This window comes from Bombus pyrosoma, linkage group LG5, assembly GCF_014825855.1.
Source record: "Bombus pyrosoma isolate SC7728 linkage group LG5, ASM1482585v1, whole genome shotgun sequence".
NCBI classification, from domain to species: Eukaryota; Metazoa; Arthropoda; class Insecta; order Hymenoptera; family Apidae; genus Bombus; species Bombus pyrosoma.
This window is the reverse complement of record NC_057774.1, coordinates 6,625,707-6,648,106: the sequence shown is the minus strand read 5'-3', so window position 1 is coordinate 6,648,106 and position 22,400 is coordinate 6,625,707. Positions and strand designations below refer to the sequence as shown.

The 22,400-nt window shown below is 43.9% G+C and overlaps 1 protein-coding gene across 1 annotated transcript; it reads left to right on the top strand.

The window, feature by feature from the left end:
• Nucleotides 1-85: 85 nt before the first annotated feature.
• Nucleotides 86-22,381, top strand: LOC122567719 (putative epidermal cell surface receptor). Its single transcript, XM_043726608.1, has 13 exons — nt 86-568; nt 13,679-14,248; nt 14,539-14,832; nt 14,901-15,093; nt 15,584-15,798; nt 15,878-16,233; nt 16,457-16,724; nt 17,809-19,170; nt 19,493-19,691; nt 20,223-20,721; nt 20,898-21,258; nt 21,339-21,532; nt 21,682-22,381. Exons 1-13 carry the CDS (start codon nt 454-456, stop codon nt 21,775-21,777), a joined length of 4,722 nt encoding a protein of 1,573 aa, XP_043582543.1. The 5' UTR covers nt 86-453; the 3' UTR covers nt 21,778-22,381.
• The last annotated feature ends 19 nt before the right edge of the window (nt 22,382-22,400 follow it).

Genomic DNA, 22,400 nt, shown 5'->3' with positions numbered 1-22,400 from the left:
CGGAGAGGAGGAATGAAAGGTAAGCGAGGCAACAACGCCAGCACCGGCAAGGAGGAGGTAGATCCCGCTCACCGGTGCACTTCACCTCCGGCCTCGGCACGGATCGCGACCGAACCGACCAGCAACAAACCAGTGAACCGAGTGAACCGAACCGCGCGTACCTCGTTTGTGTTGTTACCCTCTTCGAGCTGCAACAGCTCGTAAAAAGGCTTTGACCGTTTGCTATTGCGCTAAATAAAGTCGTCTGCTCGTCGATAATTCGTGAAAGAAAAAGAAGAAAAGACGCGGTCTATCAGCGATCGTTTGGCATTTAAAAGGCTCGCTGTCTTTGTGCGTTTGTTCGAGTTTTGTTTCGTTTACCTACGGTTTGATCGTGTGACAAGATAGCCTGTGAGTGCACGGTTGGTGTTTCAACAGCGTTTCCGAGGAACCGTGACAGAAGAATGCGGTAGGATGCGTATCCAGGAAAGATGTTTTCTGCGCGCGATCGCAGGACTTTGCCTGATAGGCGGGGTCGTCGCGTTGTCGTCGGCTGCTGACGTCGAGACACCGATTCAAACCACCACTGGTGAGTTTTGGCTGGTTTTCCCCATCGCTGTATTTTTCCTCCGCGATTCGTCGCGCGCTTTCTTGTCGACCTGCGCCGGAGTCTCGATTCCTTGCGATTCGCCTCGCGCTTTTTCCCGCGACGCTCGTGTCTTTCCCAGGTAAAACGCGCGCCGCGTTTCACACTTCGATAGGAAAAATCTCGAGTATTTTCTAGCAAACAATCGATGACAGATCGTTGGTGAACGTGCCAATATAGAAATGAATTCCGATCTTGAATAAGTTGGATCGATCTAATGGAATCGAGCAAGTAATTGACCTAATAAAAAGAGGCGATAAGCAAAAGGTCGTTACGTAACGGAACATCGACACCCTGAAAGCAGACGTGAAACGCAACCATAAGAGAGCATCGCCACGAAGCGACCGATCGTCGTGATCGTAACGGTATACCGCGTGAAACTGGCGAAAAATTCTATCACGTCCTCGTTCGAGAACTGATGTCATCCTCGCGAATAAAATCGTAAAAAGAAGCAGATACGCGATAGTTCTACGAAGAAACTGCTTTTCCTCGGCTCCTCGAACGTGTTTTCCCAAAAGGGAAAACAGATTTCGCCGATGATGGAGGAAGATCGGTTCGAGAAATCGCCTGACGTCCAGGTCGCCCACTAACACGAATATCGACCGATACGCGATTGCTGTCGATGGAAATCGCGCGGCATCGTCTCGGTTCCACATCCGGGACTTCTACTCGGTTAAGGACTCATTTCGAAACCGATCTGGTAGCGAATAATCGATTAAATTCGTTGCTCGAATTCGTTGCGCTATCCGTTGTGGCAAGATTGACATCGACGTTGCGAAACGCAAAACCGGTTCGCATTTCTCTCTAACAAGTACAGAATATTTAAATAAATCGAAGAATGGCTCCACAAAGTTTCAGAAATCAGAGTTAGTCGCTGTCGCATCTACAACTCTTGGCCATCGAATTAAAAACGCGTGATACACGGATTACTGTCAGGTAAATAAGAAATTCTACTTGGCTCAATTTGTCATTCAATTCAAATTGTCATCGAACATATAGCGATTAGTTGATGTACCACTCACGACTCTTACGTTGATAAATGTTGATATTAGACAGTTTGCTCGCGCCCCTTTTTAATTTGGTTAGAGGAACGAAGAATACCGAAAGTTTCGCGTGGCACTAACTCGATGATCGGAAACTGTACATCGTGTCAACCTGAACCGATCAATCGACGAATATTAAAAGCCACAAAGAATTGAAATTGCAATTACAACGAAGCGACTGAAAGTGGCGCGCCTAAATCGATTCAATGGCGGCACGTGTTCCTCGTGGCAGTCCTGTGGGTCGATCGAGAAGGTAAACAGACTCGTGGTGGTGTATAGTGCGAGCAGCAGAGACTCGAGACGCGTTAACGGTAGTGTTGAATCCAGTTGGCAAACTGGTCGACACGTATTCGTGTCCACGAACGGCCTTGGAAAAAATAAAGTCGAGTGGATCGACAGCGGCGCGCGAGGAAAGGTGAGAACACACGGTCAAATTAGAAACAGCGAAAAGTCGCCGAAAATCATTTTGACGATGACGGACGACGTCGATCGCTGGATGTCGCGTTGCGATGAACCGAAATCGGACAAATTCCGCAGAATTTCGTTTCGTGTTTCTTCCCAACGAAGAAAACTTACAGGCTTCGAAGCTGTTGACTTTCCAAGTTATCGTTCTCTCGATCGCCAACGGAGATGCCTGTCACGCATACGAATGGAACAGCTGAGGCAGTGGGCAGGTAAACGTGATTCAACCGAGCTCTTCAGCCGAAAATAGTTTCGTCAACAGCCAAGCGCGGTGACTAACTACGGTCACGGGTTTAACTTGTTAGCCAAGGAGGATCAGCTAGCTCGTTGTTCGAATCGTCGATCTGTTTGACGTAACAATTTCTTTATTTATAGACCTGTTGTCTTCGAATGCGTCGTATCTTTCCATTAAAAACATATTATATCATGCTTTCATTTCCAATTTAATTTCAATTAATTTGTCTTTATTCGATCTTGATTCTGTAATTACAAATGTTTCGGAACAAATTGTTCAAGGACCACTCGATTAACAGATTGATGACGAGAGCGAACAAAATGTCCTCTAGTCTCGTTAATTTCGACTCGCTTGCTGGATTTCGCCAGATCCGATCCGATCAGAATGGAATTTCGTGTAGCCACCTTTCTCCCAAGTCCTCTTCCCGTCGTCTCTCTTTCTTCGTCGATCAAATCCTCCGTCTTTTTTTCTACCTGCCTCAACACGGCTTCTGACTGCCTGTGATCGCACAATGTACGAGATTATTGAGGGAACAATGAACGACGAATTTCACGCGGTATCTGGGTTATCCCGATGCAGCGAGCGACGATTGTTCATTCAAGTCGAAGATTTCGCGCCTAACAACGGAAGAGCGGTGATTAAGTAATTTATTATAGAACAGAAACGCGGAAGAATTCGGCTGTTAACGCGTGCAAACAGATTCTTAATACGTTGATTATCTAACGTTCAAGTTATTACGGCTATCGAGATACTTGGTTGATTAAGGGCATAGAGACGAAAATGCACGTGTGTGATCTAAATTACGCCCACAACCACACTCGTCCTGACCGGTAAAGCGAGAACGGAAGATTTTTAATTGCCTGCCGAACTAGGTAATCGCAGAAGCTTGTCCTTCGGTTCGGTTGGAAAGGCGTGCGAGAGGATTCGAGCACGTACATGCACATTGCACCATCTTGGAAAAGTTCTCCGGCCAGTTAAACGTCTCCTCTAGCGGGGAGAGGCTAATTAAACGACGATTACGCCTCTGTGATACGTATAATCTTTTTCAATTCGCGTAACGCCAACGACTTTCTATTTCATGTTCCGCGGTTGGTCCCACGCGAGAATCGTTCCCATTTCACGCGTTCGCGTGTGTAACGATCGAACGAAACGATCTGGTTTGTACACATCTCTTCGATCACTGTCGTTCGCAACGGTGACCGTTTTACTCGATTACCTTGTATCGAGAAACGCGTAACCCGATTAGATCGACGAAGAATCAAACGTGCTTCGTTCTACGTTTTTTCTTTCTTCTTTTTTTTTTCGATACCGTTACACGGTCGAGGAACCGATCTGTATTAATTTCTGCGTGAACGCGATCTGCTGCGTCGACCGCCGTTCACGCTTGACACCTGAGCAATAATTCTTCCCACGAAATAATCCTAACTTCGCCAGCTGCCTACCGGAGAAAGGAACGTATCGGTGTGTCTGGTCAAACGGTCAAACACGACGCTATAACGGGTGCAACGATGAAAAGTATCGTTAGGAAATATTCGCGCTCAGCTTCGTCTTCACCGAAGCGACGTGGAGCGAGCTTTTGCCGCCTCTCGTTTCCGCTAAATCTTCCCAGACGCTAAGCTAACTAACAGCAACTTACAGAAACATTTTATCTACGTTGAAGCAACATTCGCCAACGAGCGGCCACTTTTTCAAGAAACAGCAAGAGCAACGAAAAGTTGCTCGATATTGTTTCGGTGGAGGCTTTGCGATTCGGGACACGATGTGCTCCGTAAACATCGGCTAATCGCTAGCACATTCATATCGACGTAATGTCACATGGATCGCAATAAAAGTCGTACGCGTGTAAAACATGCCACGAAGAAAACAAACGAGTATTAGGATGAAGTTACTGCACAGCAGACTAACGAGCTTCTCCAAAGTCTCGTAAGCGGTCGCTGTACTTGGCGAAGTAACCTGGTTAACGGTACTATAAATATGCGAGTGAACGTATTCCCTCCTCCTTTATATTCTTAACGCGAGCCTAGTCCCCTTGATATCTTTGTTACGGCAAACAATCTCGCGATGCTATCCCTCGGTCGTCCGCATAACCTGTTCATCGGTGCTCGAAAAACAATGACCGGGATAGGCTGATAGAAGGCGGACGAACTTCCCGGATCGTTTCAAATATTTCTCTTCCTCATCGAGATGCGAAAATCTCGCCGACTATCCGCAAAATGAAACAAGAACGATCGTTGTTCCTCGTAATTGCAATAATTAAGTCCGAATCGTAGCGCTTCCCGCCTCATTGTTCCCTGGTTAACGACTTTCACTTAATGGTCGCTGGACACTGATGCCCCGTAGGGCACGACAATTAAGTTATCGCGGTGCACCGTCGCTCTATTTGCCCAAAGCGTTCGATTTTCCAACCTGTTCGCCCAACTTTCCCCCGAACAACTTTCTTGCCCTATTCTCGGCCACGCGAGAACAATGAGACAGGACAAGTGCTGCTCAAGGGAAAAAGTAAACCGATAGAAACTGTCGTCCCATAACCAACGACCGTCTCGTGACTCTCTCCTCGTGCGTTCGCGATTCCTTCCAACGACGCATCGCGTGAACCACGGAGGTAAAGATCGTTCGCTCTTCTATGCAAACACGTCGGTTCTTGGGTGAACGAATCTAACAGAGAAGCCAGTGGACGATTACTCAAGTTCCTCTCACGCGAGCGTCCGTATTATACGCTGCTGTACGTGTAAAAGATAGCTGTGAAAAACGCGACGCGTCTGTATCTGTGGTGCCTCTGAATAGATTTAGACTCCGCCGTGTCAGACACGTTTCAGTTGACACGATCCTTGTATTTCATTTTCCAACTTGTGCGCGATAAGTCGCATCGATTTTCAATTGAACGTCGTTAACGCAATTAAATCGTTATCATAAAATAACTAGTTGCATATCTTAAAAGCCAGAAGAACGCATTACAGATATTTATTTAATTAGGCGCGCGAGATAACGCAGCTGTCATCGAAGTGATAAAAACGCGTTTCTAACGGAAACCTGGCTAACCGGCGCTTGGTGACTTCGATGCCCGGCTAAGAACGATCCTTCGAGCATAGATTGGTTTTTCAATTTCGCAATCCCTGTTTTAATGGAAAACGTGGCTTCTTAGGGAGACGGATGCGAGTTTCTACCTCTGAAAGAATTCTAAATGAATCAGAAAAATAAAAATGGGTTACGGTCGGCGATGACGTCGTGTAGAGAAAAAGTATTCTCCGAAGAAGGACAGCCTGCGTAAGAACGATCAACGAGAGATGCGTGATTCGCGATTTATTATTCGACCTGTAAAAGTTTCAAAATATAGTAAAAATGATTATATATTCTCAAACGAGTCGCCAAACGTGCTTGCCAAACTGATTGCGTCACAGAACACTTGCGCTCGATCCTATTATTCAACCTTTGCGATTATTCGTCGTGCTAACAGGAAGGGTGGGGCATCTCGAAGCAACGGAGTGAAAGCACAGTACGATGCAAACCTATGTGGAAGGAAAGACGTTCCTCTGTTTTTTTATTTTCTTTTTCTTTTTTTTTTTTTGAGCTAATTCCTCTTTCAGGTTAACAGAAGTTAGTACGATTTTGATAATTTCCTTCGAACGCGGAACAGCGGAAGATGTAATTGGATATTTACTCGATGAATCGCTTTCGAGTTCCAATAGCGTGAAAAGTAATTGAGGCTACAGATAATACCGACAGTTTGATGTTTCTAATTGGGGAAGAATTTTTTTTTTTGTAGAAAAAGCCGAGATTTTTCTGGAGAAATTTAGAAATTCCATAATAGCTGAAACGAGTTAATTTCGCTTGCTTTCTACGTTCGATAATAAAAGAAAAATAAGATATCAGCAAAATAATAAAACATCTTGGAGCAGTATGGTTCAGACTATCACCAACTATAAGCGGTGACAAAAGTTACTTTCTAACTTCTTTCGACCATAAATTTGATAAAATTTGTCAAACTAACGGCACAAAATCCAATTGAAGTTCAAGTACATACGATGATTTCTTTCATTCTTAGAGAAAAACATCCACTAAATATATACATATGTATAGACACATGGACGCACGATCGATTTCATGATCCTTCGTCCAGAACTCAACCCTCAGCTGCTTTCGAACTAATTCTTTCTTTACTAGTTTAAACAGTCGTCCGAGGAACAGCTTAGAAAGTAGCCGAGGAAATTTAATAGCCGTACCAAAAGTCTTCCATCTCGAAATTGCTACCGAGTTGGACAGCTATGTGATTCCTTTAATAGAAGCCTATGCTCTTAGAAAGTTTATTTAATAAAGTATTTCAACGTGTCTCGTGTGAACACGCACAAAAGATTACGTACACGTGTGTCTAAGCGGTTGCTTTATCTTAGCAGATTCCACGAAAAGAAAAGATTTTGTTTCGCTATAAAAATCGTCGAACAAAAAGGGCGAGTAATATAAACAGAACCAAAGTCTCATCGCGAAGTTCTATGGATCCTCTTTCGACGACTTTCAGCCACCAAGTCCTCCATCACTTAGCGACGCGGTGACAAGTAAATAACACGCCGACTGCGAATTCCGTGTCGAAGCGTCGATAACAATACGATTTGCCTTTCGCATTCCGGTATCGTGTTTTCTTCAATTACTTCCTCGAGATTGAAACCGTTAGTTGTGCACGAGTCTCGACATTTGCGCGAGATTCGATACCAGCAGAAAAAGAAAACGCAGACAATGGGTACGATCGAACGCAACGTACGATCATCCAGATTGCGAAACTCTGTTACAATACAACTGATACAATTCGTTCAAGCAATATAGTTTCTTACGTATTCTAGTAAATATATAGTTTATAATTTATATAATGGTAATACATGTAGTACAGATAATGTGCAGTGTAATCGGAAGGACTTTGAGTTCCGTTGTTTCGTACCGATAAGGATAGAAATCGACAAAATTTCTCTTTACGGTCCAGGCTATGAGAATTGGAGGGTAAATTGCTTTAATTTCTGCCGGAAAAATTCTGGCCAAGTTTATCTGTCGTTTAGAATATCGTACCACGCCTGTCCGAATGTACGAATTCCTTTTCAAGGCGTAGCTATCGCCTTTGAAATGCCACCAACCCAGCCTCCTGTTTTTCATACACCTTAGAGTTACGCTAAATGCAACGCAAAAACTAAAAGTGGCATTTTTTCCGCGACATTCCGGCAGGACAGGTTTTAGAATAGGTATAATAGGCTACCGAGCAAAAATCCGGCAATCGAACGCGCGTCTCTTAAATCGGCCGGTGACTTTGACCACTGTGATATCGATTACGCCTTTTGAAATAATCCACGACGAAAAGAATAATATCAGTTTGATTTTTGCTACAGCAAACGATAGATTTGACGAGAGCTCGGCAGATGCGGACGATCCAAATTGTCGATATCGTTACAATTACTCAATCGTCGAAAGTGAAATATTAAAAATAATTTGAAAGAGATCGCTGATGGTGAAAATTTACGTTTCCTGAGTCGTAGGCGGCGCGGTCGACGAACCGTGGAATCGATTAATTGCGCGTCGATCAACTGGAGCACAAAAGCGAGCACAAGGATCGTAAACCGCTCGCTGCGGTGGAATATCTCGGCCTGCAGCAAGTGATAAACTCGATAATCACGCAACGAGGGATCGACGACCTCGATCTGAATCTGTTTCTACATTTTTCATCGAATTAAATCTTTAGTTTCCGGTGGATTTAACTGCACTGCGCCTCTTTTCATTTTTTTTTTTAATCAAATTGTAATTTTCTAGACAATTTTCTCCTAATTTCGAGAACAATTTATGGAAGAATCTTAGAGAAAGAAATTATCAAAACGTTATCGATACGCGTAATTTCTCATTTCAATTACGCCGGTAAGCAATTCTTCAAAACATTAAACGTCCCTTTCCCGGTTGAAACCGAAACGAGAATGAAACACGGAAAGTTCGAGAATCGCGACGCGTTTAAGATATTGAAAATAAGAATCGAAGAATCTTTTAGTTCGCTGAAAACGTTAAAGCGGCATCGATCGAGAGGCGAGGGAGCAGCCGGCGTTCGCGGAGTCGCGTGCAGAACGTAAAAGTCGCCTGGAAAAGTCCGACGAGTTGGCAAGTGAAATGCAACGTACGAAGCAAAACCACGGCCGAGCAAGTAGCGCGTGCAGACCTCCGTTTATTCGAAAACACTTTTGCCACTGTGCACATGATTGACAGAGTCCCATCATCCCATGAAATTCTATCCTCGAATTTTCTCTTATGAATTATTCTCTAGCGTTTCTCTCTCCAGCGATGATTAATAACGAGAATTAGAAGAATTCATAGAAGAGCCCGAGACTGGAACTAAAAGCAATATAAGAAGAACGTGTCGAACTTAATGAAACAAACCCCTGTCTATTTCGTTACGTTTGCAAGCAGAGATGAAAATTTGATTTCTACCGAAAGGTATTCATTAACGACTCATCGGTCGTTAAAAAAGGAAAAAGAAGTGGACCGACGAAACGTGATGTATGGAACGAAATAATGATCGTGCAGTGAGTAGCAAGTAGGATAGAATACCGTATGGTCAAAGGCATGCTCGGTGACCGACTATTTTAACTTCCCCCTTTCCCCTCGTCTTTTTACCTTCTGGCTGTTCCATCCAGTTTCGTTTCCCTTCTTTTTTTTTCCAATCTTTTTCTTCGTTTCCCACAGAGAACACTCGTAAATAGACTACGGATATTTATGCACTTACGGAATATTAAAAAACGTAAGAGCGCACATACGTATATGTAGAACGCGCGTAACGCGCAGAAATGTGCAAAATACTCGATGATATTTAGCAGGACGAAACGAGTCTCTATTTGATTTTCATTTCTTTAGTTATCCATTTCTGGGATATTTAAGAGAGTTTAAAATTTATCCGAGCTTAATTAAAAGTATTCGTTATGACACTTGATTGGGTAGAATAATATACCCATCTTGGTTCCACATCGTTGTTCATAAATATATAAAATTACATAAACACGTGGAATCTAGTTATAATTGATAAACACACGAGATTGCATAAAAATCCACATTCTGCTCATGAAATATGAAGGAGTGAAGTTGCTGCCTCGTGTTTCTACCAATTAGTCGTTTTCAAACTCGAAATACTTTTAATTTCTCCTTTTCCTGGAAGTCTACTTTATACGTAGAAGAGATAAGTTTTCCGCAGAGTGTTTCGCAAAGAAACGAGTGCGTTTTGCAGAGATTTCTTTTCCAGTCTCAATCGGCTAAACTTTCTTACATTCCGTTCAATTTGAACTTTGCTCGAGAAAAATTCAAACGCTCTCCGCTCCTCTTCCACCGTGATTGCGTCTGTTTCGACCTAGGCTACGCTAATGGCTGTTCTTCTACGGAGAAGCAGCGCGGTTCAAGGTCTTCGGGAGGAACGACAGAAGCTGCTCCAGGAGTTTCTTTGCTCGTTGGATTATGATCGCGAGGGTTCCGTGAACGCAAAACCGGAACGAAATTCGCGCCGTGACTGCGAGCAGAGGATACCTCGAGCGTTAACGCGATTAGCCTGCACGAAATTGAAACCACCAACACCTCATTTAGGATGATAAACACGTCGAGACGCTGGCAAATACACCTGATAACGACATTACTCGTGACGAGACACTGACCAATTTACCCAACTTCGGTAGCTACGTTTCACGATTTTGAAGACGAGATCAGTCAGAGGTAATTGAACAGGAAAGTATGCAGGAAGAAAAATACGAACAAAGATTGTAGATGGAGCGTTTTCTTCTTCAAGTTCAATTACGTAATCGCGTTTAAGAAAGTCGAGCGCGCGGTTAACAATTAAACGCGGTCGAACGCTTCGTTCTTGGCTTGGGTTCACGGACGACGCGCGACTTCCGGCAACGAGGAAGCCGAGTGAAGATCCTCTTAATGTGCGATGAGTAATTCCGCGTTCCACGGCCAGCTTTCTTGTCCCGCGGCCTCATCGGTGTCGAAGCCGAATCGTTCCTCGCAAACGGAAGCAGATTTCTCGATAATAACGTCCAAACCAGCTGTTCTCCATTTTCATTGGATGGTAGAACGTTCTTGAAGCGATCTTCCGTTATGTTCGAAAAGATATGCCGACCTAAATCTCGTGAGAATCAAACGATTATCTGTTAGGAGAAAAGTAAAACGCAAAAGTTTGCCAAAAGCATTGGTAAAATCTGCTTTAAGTACTGTGCGAAGAAAGACGAAAGACTATGATGTATTAATTTATTTATTAGAATGAGAAACAACGCGTTTGGCATATATTTACGTGCTTGAAACGAATCACAATTACCAAAAGTTAGGGGAATACATATACCGTAACTCCTCGGCCGCAGTTCTCTTCTAATGATGCAACAACATTCATCGAGTGATCGGTTGTGAAGTATCGTTGCACTGGACGTCCTTGGGCGCAGTGGATCTTTTTCATCCGAGAAACAGGATTTTTCAAGCGATGCAGCATCAGTGTTCGATCATCGTGCGATTAAATTAAGCGTTAATAATTAGTCCAGATTGTATTAGAAACTATAAAATATACTCTCGAAAATAATCTCGCGGCAACGATCTCGAATTGAAACACTTGGTGCAGGATGCAGTTAGATCGTTTTGAGCACACGCAACACGAGCTTCGAAAGGTTTCCACGTTTCCTTCTTTCTTCTCGGAGAAGCTTTTTCTGAAAAATGACAGGCTAAAGATCGCAGCAACGTAAGTCAAAGGTTGACAGTTTAAATTTAATCACGTGTCTCAACTATTAAAATTATCGTTTCTTCGGTTTCCTCATTAATTCAGTTAGACCTCTATTTTCTACCGCGATACGTTCCCCGACTGGAAAAAACGTGACTTTTATAACAATAGAAACAGTACAAGTAGTACATATATTTAGCAGAAAATTAATGTTCAACGTGAAAAGCTATCTTTAAACATACAAGGTGGGATATTTTAATGGAAACGCCTGAATGATCGTATGAAGGGACTCCAGAGGACAAAATTGTACTTTTTGCTGGAACACGTATGGTGAAATTTTTTTTAGTGGAACATAACATACCTTTTTTAGACCTCCTCACTGTGTGCATGAAAAAATTGTATCGGAGCAGCAGGTAACGAAAGGAACGCGATACGAAGGGTGCTGGGTCCTTCTTTGGGCTAGCGTCGATGCATATGCATGCGTCCGGGCGGAAAAGGAGACCATCACCTACTTACGCGTAAAATCGTTACACGCCGTGTTCGAAGCGACCGGCCACCGACGTCAGGTGGATCCCGATGACGAGCAGTGGCCTCGTGTGAACCGGTCGCACCGTTACGGTTCCCCATTCATGCGATAAAAGTCATGGCCTGGTCCGACTTTCGATAGGAACCGACCAATCGACGCGTCTTCCCACTCTCAACCGGTCGAAACATCCGCTTTTAAAGTGCCCATCGTGAAGATTCCTCGGCGAACTAAGAATCCGAAGAAACAATGGTCGTTCCGTCTGAATCGAAACTTGCAAAGTTGGAAAATACGCGACGCCGTACACGTCCGCGACCTAAATGCGAAACCTCTGACGATCTAAACGATCGACACGGTCGATTCGCAGAAACGGCTCGCGATACTGTTACGTTAGTTTTGCGCGGTTCGACCAATCGTTGCAGGGCAAGAACTCGATCCCGACCGCGGGTAAATCGGCGAAAGAAACGGTGGATGGGAACGACGAGATCGGCCAGCTTGTTTGACGTAACAGCGCATCCCGTGCGCGTTTTCAGCCCCGGATGGAAAGTTTCTGCCTCGTCATAATATCGCTGATGAATCTATGCCGTTGCGAAACATCCATGAAAACAGCGATTCTCCGCTTCTCTCTTCTCGCGATTCTTCTAATAGCATTCGGATACATCTGTTAGGAAACGCGATACCTCGAGCGTTCGAACCTGTTGTTCAGGTTTCTGTCACCGTCAGCTTCGACCCCGCTACGTTCATTTTTAACGTAAGCGTAAATTCATTTTAATCGCGAGAAGTAGCTCAAACTTAAGCGAAATATGGGACGGTTGTCTTTAATATCCGTGATTTTCTAATATTTTGTGAAATATCTCTAACAATTAAGTTATCAAGGAAATTAGATAAAATTATATTTAAGATCTTTCTCGGTTACTAAAGTAAGAATCGCGGCAGAGTTAAGATAAGGAAACGGAAAGGCTTGAAAGTGTCATAAATTCGACTCACCTCGATACCGCGTTTGTAATTTAGGAGGTCGATGATTTCGCGACTATAGGGGACTCGCATTATTTTTTTCTTTCTTTTTTTTTTGTAAAATCGCTCGTGCGTTAGACAGTCCTCTGTCTTTAGTGTATTGACTTTTAAAAATCTTTACGACGAAACGATGGAAGCGTGACGCGTAGTCGATGAGCATAGATAAAAAGAAGGAGCGACGAGGTTCTTTGGATAAACGCGGCGTAGTTGCAAAACAAACGTATGTTACGCCGTTTCTTCTCTTTGATCTGCAGCGATGTAACATTCTTACGCGATCGTATACGTCGAGTGTTTCATAGAGTCCAGTTAAGTAATCCTAGTCTCGGGAAGTTCGGTACGCCCTGTATATAATGATAATTGTAATAATAATAGCAGTACAGAGTTCGTTATGCTGAGATGGATAGCACAGAAGATACATGTCAGTGAGGAGAAAGTAACGCGAGCGTGTAATGGACGAGGTCGATATAAATCGCTGTTACAAAACGCGCTACGGAGCTGCTCGATGATTTCGAATCTTAAAACGTAACGACTCGATTCGATGACTATCGGTACGTTCGACAGCCAAACTGGTATTCCAATGCTGTGTACGTATTTAGAACAAGAAAAGAACGTATGAAAGGAAATTTGGATAACGTGCCACGAGATATAATCGAAGTGACAATTGTAACGACGATATAAATTACAACTTGTTGGTCTGTAACCGATTACCGAACGATAACGAATTTCATCTCATACTTAACGACAGATCATTTCTGAATCCTAAACGTCGAACCATGCGATATGCCTCGATCTCGGTGATCTAATATTCGGTATCTGGGTCATCCGCAAAAATGTTCATTATCGAGCAATTCTCGGATAACGATCGGCGATCGTAGAACACAATGCCTGAAGTGTAAAAAAAAGAGCCACTGATTTTTTAATCGAGCAAAGGAAATAAAGTGAAATTAAACAGATTCCACAATTAGAACTATGAATTTATCGAAATACAAATTGTAATTACAAGATCTCGGCCATTGTGAACGATGTTCTTAAAATTGATCTATTTAATAAGGAACATTCGTCGAACTTTCAGGCGCCGTTATCGAGGAGATACCAGCAGTAGAACCGCTACACGGTGACGCGAGGAATGAAACGATCGACCGCAAATCGGAGTACCCGAGCAAAGAACAGGACTCCAAGACCACCATCGAGCCTAAGAAGAAACCGATTGACTTCAAGGTCAAGACCGAGCAAAAATACCAGAAAACCTTCAAGGACGATGAATTGAAACGCGGCGAAAGCAACGACGCCGCGACCACCGTGACGACGATGCCGATGTCGTCATCGTCGTCGTTGTCGTCGAAATCGGTCGAAGAAGCGACCACGAGATCGATGGAAACCGTGGCAGCCACGATACCCTTTCTATTTCGTGGCGAGCCTATCGTGACTGCAACGAACTTCTCGATACCGATCGAATCGTCGACCAGCGACTATTCCTCGTCCACAGAGAGTAGCACGGAAAGTGTTCACGCGATGGAGGAGACGACAGCGGCCAGAGGAAGAGCTTTGAATATGTCGGCGCCAGAACCGACCAATTCCTTGCACTCGAACATCACCGATCTGAGTGATGTTAGCATGGACGACGATGACAAGGAAGTCGAAGGTGAGAGAACTGTAGGACGTGCCTTTCCTTCCGCGTACAACGATCGATTCGATAAATTAAAATGCACAGAAGGACGACAATCATTCGTTATAAACATTATTTCTCCAAATTTCCCTTGAGATTTACAACTATTTATATCATTTGCTTGTGACAAATAAATTCATGAAACTAAGATGTCTTTCTTTAAGACGTCGAGTACCAAGTAGATAGCTGGATAATGTAAAATTGATAAATTCATTGTCCAGCATTTTCGAAACAACGAAAGAAACGAACTTTGATGTTTCACGCAGGCGGCGAATACGTGGCATCTCACAACGAGACGGCCATAAATATCTCCTCGACTTTGCTATCAACGATGAACGTGTGCGTGGAAGGAAACCGAACGTACACCATCGGAGAGAAGATCGTTAGGGGTTGCGAGGAAAAGTGCGTATGCGGTGAAAATGGCGTAGCCGTAGACTGCAAGCCGCTTTGCTCCTCGCCGTACGTTCGAGCGAACCGTGGAGTCGAGGATCCGCTGTGTCAAGAGAAGATCGTCAACGAGGAAGCGTGCTGCGCCATTTTGGTCTGTGCCGCCGATTCAGGTGAGTTCGATATGTTAAAATGTCAGGCATCATCTTCTTTTATCGAATCTTACGTTCTTGTCGTGCAGCGCCCGAACCGGAAGAAACATGCGTCTTTGGGAACAAAACGATAATGAGGGGTCAACGAGTGGAAGATGGCTGTTCCAGGGTCTGCATCTGCGAAGCGGGAGGTAATTTGAAGTGCCAGCAAAGATGTCCTCCGAACGACACGATTTCGGTGACGAATCAACACGATCGTTGCGTGGTGCTCACCGACCCAAGGTACGGGGAATCGTCGTTCCCGATTTCTCTACAGTTTGCTCTGGAATTTGTGATTCGAAGTTGAGACGCGTTCTCGTCGAACCAACTTTCCTGAAACTTCTCGTCGCCTGTTGTCGCCTTATGTTTCCTCAGCCAACAGATATTAATTCGTAGAAACACTCTGTTCTCGATAAAGCGACAGTGCGTTTCGATTTCGATGCGATATTTGTTCCTGGTAACTAGCTGCGAAACAGTCAACAAATTGTACGAATTGGTGGAACGTTTGCTAGTTTTCTTTAATCTTTACAAACGGGAAGAGGCAACAGGAACGAACCTTCGTTACTGATGACAAGCGAAGAAGAAACACAGAGTAACGTTGGACAACAACCAGCCAATCTTTTCGAAAAGCATGGAACATTAACAAAAAGTTGCTCGTTGTTTCTTCGGTGAAAACGTACAATAGTTTTGCATGTTCGTTCGCTCTGTCAGCTTTCGTTGTCCTGTATTTTAGAGACGCGTGTTGCACGATCACTCTCTGCGACGTTACCTTGGGCGATCACGAGATCAAACCGGAAAGCTCGACCGACTTGGCCGTAAACCTTACGGACGTGAAGGTACTGAACTCGACGGCGATCAAGCTGAAGTTGTCGGCTAAGAATCCGCAGGATGTGACCGTGGAGATATCCGACAACAATCACGTGTGGAGGCAGCAGAAACCTGACAAAGGTGAGAATATAGCCTTAAGAACGTAATTGTCGTAATAGATGATACGGTATTGTAAAAATGAGAAAATACGTGAACGTAGAGGGTATCATATCGAATCTGGATCCTGCACACTCGTACTACGTGCGAGTAACGGATGGAACTCGAACTGGTCCAGCGCTGCAGGTCTTTCTTCCCGCGGAAGTGATCAAGACGAATATCTCGGACAAGATGGCAGACAAGAGTTCCTGTAGTCACATGGGGAAAACGTACAAGATGGGTGCGGAATGGTACGACGAATGTATCTCGTTCTGCACTTGCACCGAAGGAGGTAAAACCGAGTGTTTGACGATCGAGTGTCCCACGGATTTTGGACTCGACGTTCTAGACCCTCACTGTTTGGATTGGGAGACGGTGCCGCCGAATTTCGTCCCGAAACCTCCTCACTGCTGTCCTCAGGTAAGTCTCGGATCGTCTGAAACTCATTTAAGTTCGTTATATTTCGCTGAGAGCCCAGGATCCAAACGAATAAGTTTCGCGATGCAACGTCAATGGATTTTGTACAAGGAATATCTGAGACAACGTCGATCTTTTCTAAGACGTCAACGTACGCAAACGCGAACGATACGCGTGTACATAATAACACGAAGAATCGCTGAATCGACGATGTTCATGATCGTAGGAAGTGCGATGCAGAAATAATGGCTCGTGCAATTACGAGGGCAACACGTACGACAATTGGAGCGAGCTGCCGGCAAACGTAACCGGATGCGAGAAGCGATGTTACTGCGAGATGGGAAACGTGTCCTGTCAGGCGGCTTGTCCACCGGTCCCGGCTCTACCACCTGCTACTTTACCTTGTCCGCCTTATCAGGCCGCGTTAATGCATCTACCCGGTGACGAATGTTGTTTGGAGTGGAGCTGCAGTCATCCATCCAACCAGTCGCCAGGTAAATCCGCGCTTGCGTGACGGAAAACATGAAAATAGTCAAAGAAACGAGCTGACAAAGCGACCGTTTCCGTGGGCCGCGTTAACGACCGGAAGATTGTTCGAGCAAACCTGTGCGTTGATCTTCCTCGTTAAATAGCAGGTATACAGGATGTTCTAAATCGAAGAAATTATTGGATTAATTAAGGAATTATTGGACTGCGGATTTTTATATCCACTGGCTCGTGAAAGATTATGCGAAATTTATATACGCAAAAATTCGCAGAATGCTTACAATGTGCAAAAGAATATTCGATACAATTTTTAAGAGGTAAAACGGATCTGTATTTAAATGCTATTTCTTGACTTAAAAATTTATCCACATTTGCGTAAAAATCCGTTATTGTTTAATTAATGATCGAAGTTATCGGATAGAGTAATCGAAAATGAGACAACCTGTATATCTGTCTGATGTAATTTTGCAAAGTAGAAATTTGTTTGATCGGTACTGTAAATCGTTGATGTTCGATTCCTTGGTGGCGGTGATATCAACGTACGCGTTAGTGGCATCGAGGAGATTACTATCGCGAAGAGGAGACGTTAGATTGGTTATGGGTAGAAGGTGAACGCTTATCCGCCATGCGGACCTGACTGGAACTCTCCAGTACAAACGTGTCGTGTATGTACATACACCCCGATATATCCTCACGTCTCGCACTTTCCATCGTTCAACGACGAAGACTTCCAATTTAACGAAACACTGTACATTCTCCCTTTCATCTCATGTTCTTTCGTATTCGTTACAGTTGCAATTCCATCTCAGTATACTTTAGCTTCGGTATGTATTGCCTATCGTAGATCTCTCCTTTTACACTTAACGTAAGAAAAATATCCCAAAACCCCGTAAAAGATACAATGAACGAAAAGAACCTTTACAGTGACGATCGAAGCAGGAAGGAGAAGCTGTAAATGCATGCTTTGTACGGCTACGCTTGTACATACTCGGACCTCTCGCTGTAAATATGCATGAAGAATTCGGACGGCTGGTCGACACTGTACGATTCGACGACCACTTCTGTGACAATCGACTTTATTACTCATTGCAGGAACGAACGCGACGCCCGCGTTTCCCGGCCCCTTAGCCACAGACGCGTTCAATCGGCAAACGATCGACGATAACAAAAGACCGATTAACAAGTCGGATTCGGCTGGGCTCGGCCACCAACTGGATCCAGCGACTTCCTCGTTGTGGGAAGATTCGAAAGACGCTCACGCGCACACAGACACCACCACTCATGGACTCTTCCATTACCCCATGGATCCTGGACACCCAACCGTACCATACAACGGACCATACAGTCCCGATTACAAGCCTACGCATCCTACCATAGAGAACGTGTTCCATTTACCCTCTCATACCGAAAAACCTTCGACGCCAACTGAACGTCTCAAAGAAAAGGCCATCAAGACCAAGTCGGACGCAAAGAAACCGGTCGAGCCAATCTCGAAACCGCATAAAGACGACTATTTCCCTGGCCCGTTGGCTCCGGACAAATTCTTGGACACGGCTGGCTCCTCGATGGGCGCCAACATGAACGCAAACGTAAACGCGAATGGAAACGAGAATCACCAATTCGTCCCTGGGCCTGTGAATCCCAACAAGCTACCACCGGTGCAAAAGGTTCCTTATGCGACGGATCAGCCGCAGTTCGTTCCGTTGAACCCACAGCAAGAAATGGGACCAGGATTCACGATCGCGACCGCCAACAACGGTCAGGGTGTTCCACCGGATGGTTTTAACGCGCAACTAGACAACTCTGCCGCGGTTGGTCCACCTTACAGAGGTTCGACGCTCAACGTTCCGGACAACGTCGACCCGAATGTGATCGTTCCGGTAAATCCAAAAAAGAAAGCTTCCGCCAGCGACAAGCCTCCGGCAGGATTGGGTGGTCGACCGAAACAGGGCCAACGAAATCCAGATCAGGAGATTCTTCCTGAGGAACTGTATCATCTGATCAACCTTCAACATCCGGGCCTCGTTCAATTGGAACACGCTCCACCTGAGGGTCACCCCGGCTTGTACGATATCCATCAACAGATATCTGGTCAGAAACACACGTCCAACAATCAGATACAGCCTGGATACTTTGTCCCAGCTAACGGACCAAAGAAACCCGCTAAACCGCATATTTACACACAGAAGAACGAAAACGGTCAGACGACCTATCACATACACACGTCAGACATACCGAACTCTCCCCAGCAGATCGAAGAACTCTTAGCTCATATCGGGCAACACGATCCCAATCCTGGACCGTTCCAACATTATCCCGGACAGCCAGCCATACCCCATAACGTGGCGAGTGGCGCAACTGCCACTCTGCCGCTTCACATTGACGCTCATATACCGCATTCAGGACTCACGCACTTGAATCATCCGTTCGCAGCACAAACGCCCAACCAGTCAGGTTCGTCCCTGTTCAGCAACAATCTTTTATGGAATTCGTGAACGATTCGTCTTTTTCTTCCATTAACTTTCGTTTCTTCATTGTTCCACGTGGTCTCGAGTCCCTATAAATATTCGAGGAAACCAAAAACCAATTTGATGAACGCGTTCGAAGGTTTCTGATAATCTCTGAACGAGTCATGAAGACTTTTACGATGACAAAACTGATTTTTTGTGATATTATTAATTTATCGCTCGAGTTATTCGTGCTACTTGGAATCGTCAGGCCTATACAACGACGTTTCAATGTGATTGAAATAAATACCTTTGTTCGTGAAATCTAGGTATGGAGCACAACGCGCCAGCGGGCTTTCCATTGCCTGGTGCCATTCCTGGATTCCCTGTTGCTTCCTCCTTGGACGAGGTCACCGTGCAGGTGCTCGAGGCTCTCGACGAGAACACCGTTCGGCTCGTTTTCACGGTGCCGCAGGTTCTAGTTGGACTTCATGGACGCGTCGAGCTGCGATACACCAATGATAAAACGTACTTTATATCAGTATCAAAATTAATCGAAGATCATTCAGAAATTAGAGGAATAAAAAATATTGCTATAAACGTAGGTTATTCCGAGCTTTATTAAAAAGTTAGTAAGTGATAAAAATACGATATACAATCGACATAATAATTTGCTACTGGTGCTCGATTTCTGTCGATATAAGATTAGCAATAAAAGCTTTATTATCCTACGAAGCTCATTTCAATTTTACTTCGTCTCGATTGTCTTCGTATCAATCAACTCTTTGTATCAATTCACCACACGACATCGACACATGTTGTGCACACGAAAAAATCCAATGGCATAAAATTAGAAACGATATTATTTCGTATTTTTATCGTAACTTTTTAGTAGAGTCTTAAATGATCTATGTTATAACATTGTTTGCTTGACTATACTTATAGAATACACAGACAAAGTTTGGCTGCTAAACCCTGCGATGTTCTAAATATATACGTATATATACATCCTATATAATATATATGTATATATGTGTACTTTCGCTTTCTATCACGCAGGAATTTCGATGTATCTACCTGGAAGTCGCAAGTATTCGCGCCACCAAACGACCTGATCGCAACTCCGCAGCTCGAGTTCGAGCTGGGCGATTTGAAGCCTTCTACCGAGTACAAAGTGAAGATCACGGTGAAACTGAAGGATTTGGCCAGCAGTCCCACCAGCAAAATCTACAGCGTGAGAACGCTGGAGAAACGTATGGAAGCGACCACGCTGCCGCCTCAAATACCGATTGACGCTGAGCTCCATGTCACAGAGACAAATTCCACGTGGATCAACGTGATGTGGAGGAAATTCACGGAATACGAGTCACAATTTATCGACGGCGTTCAGTTAAGATACAAAGAAAACGACGCCAAGGTTTACGCCGGAACACCGTTGATCCACAGAGCGGTGAGGAATTACGTGATCGAGAATCTTCGTCCATCGACCGCCTACGAGATCGGAATCCTCTTCGTTCCATTCCCAGGACAATTGACAGAGCTGGTCAACGAGAAAACAGTGAGTATTTATAAAATAAATCGTTAAATAAATTTACGAAATGAAAGGTTGAGGTTAATAGTAATTGTCATAATAATTGCTATAAGGTTAGTTTCATAAGCGTCAAATTCACCGCTGCAAATTCTCTTTTAATACTATCGCCCTGTAATAATAACATCGTAATATTCCCCTGGAAGATTGAAGTGACTACCTCGATGGAGCCGAATCCATACTCGTTCGACGTGAAAGTGGAGATCAAGACGATCAAGTCGACAGGTGTGGAAGTAACTTGGACCGGAGTACCTTATCCGGAAGACAAGTACGTGAATATTTATCGAGCGATTTATCAAAGTGACAGTGGCAAGGAAGACACAAGCACGTTCAAGATCGCCAAGAGCGACTTGCATCCGAAGACGGTGATCAGCGATCTTAAACCAGGTACCAGGTATCGTTTGTGGCTCGAAGTTTACCTGACAAACGGAAGAATAAAAAAGAGCAACGTGCAAGATTTCGTCACTAAACCCGGTGTACTTTTGCCGGCCACGGTATCGCAACAAGGTACACGTATAATTAAAAAATTAAATAAAACTGGAAATAACAGTGATTCTAACGTAAAACTGAACGTTCCGATTTTTCAGCAGGGAAACTTGCATCGTTGCCCCTTCACGAGGGCGATTATTACGGGCCTTTGGTAGTGGTAGCTATCGTCGCATCTCTCGCTATCCTATCGACCCTGATCCTCTTAATGATGCTCATGAAAAGGAGAACTAGCAGTAAGGCTGACATATCTTCCCGTAAAAGCACGTCGGCGTACGACAATCCTTCCTACAAGGTAGAATTACAACAAGAGACTATGGGTAATTCACTCTCATTGTTTTAATACGATAATCGTGGACAGTTTTACTGTCATTCGTAGCATTCGTCATCCGTGCGTTCTAATGCCAATTGCCGACAAGCAATCAAGCTTTTATAAATTTCCAGACCTGTGAAGACATCGTTACGATATCGAACGGTAGGAACAAAAACACGGACCACGAAATGGCCACCATCAACAGCAACGTCAAAGAAACCGTTTAAGGTTCTATAATTTATTATGTTTTATTTATTTATATGTTCGTTCGGTTTTTCCGGCATCGTCGAAGGTGGTTCTCGATTGAAAGAAACGATCGATATAATAGAAGGTGCAGTACGAAGAACGAACATCACCAAGTACCTACGATGATTAAAAATAATATACGTATACTTATATGTATACTCGTGTACGTATTTTGAAGTTCTGATAAAAGGAAAGTTACAACTCCTTCATCGCACCGATCATTTAATATGATTCGATCAGTAGAATTGCGCACGTTGTATTAAAATTTGTACATAGCGGGGTCAAGTATCATTTTGATATGATAAGATAGCGATTTAAGAAAAAGTGAAAATATCGTTTAGATAGCTACGAAAACAAAGTCGATTTGTTTTGTAATATTTTCCTATATATACATTACCGATTGAAAAATATGCTTTCTACATATTTAATATAAACACATAAGTCGTAATTTCGTTGGGTTCCAACGATCAAACCGCGTCTTGTACAGTCTACATTTATATTGTTAGAGATCTATATAATAAATAAGGTGTACCATGTCGTATAGAAATGTTAAAACGTTAAATGAATAAAACTGTTTGTAAACTATGGAGAAAACTATTTATTT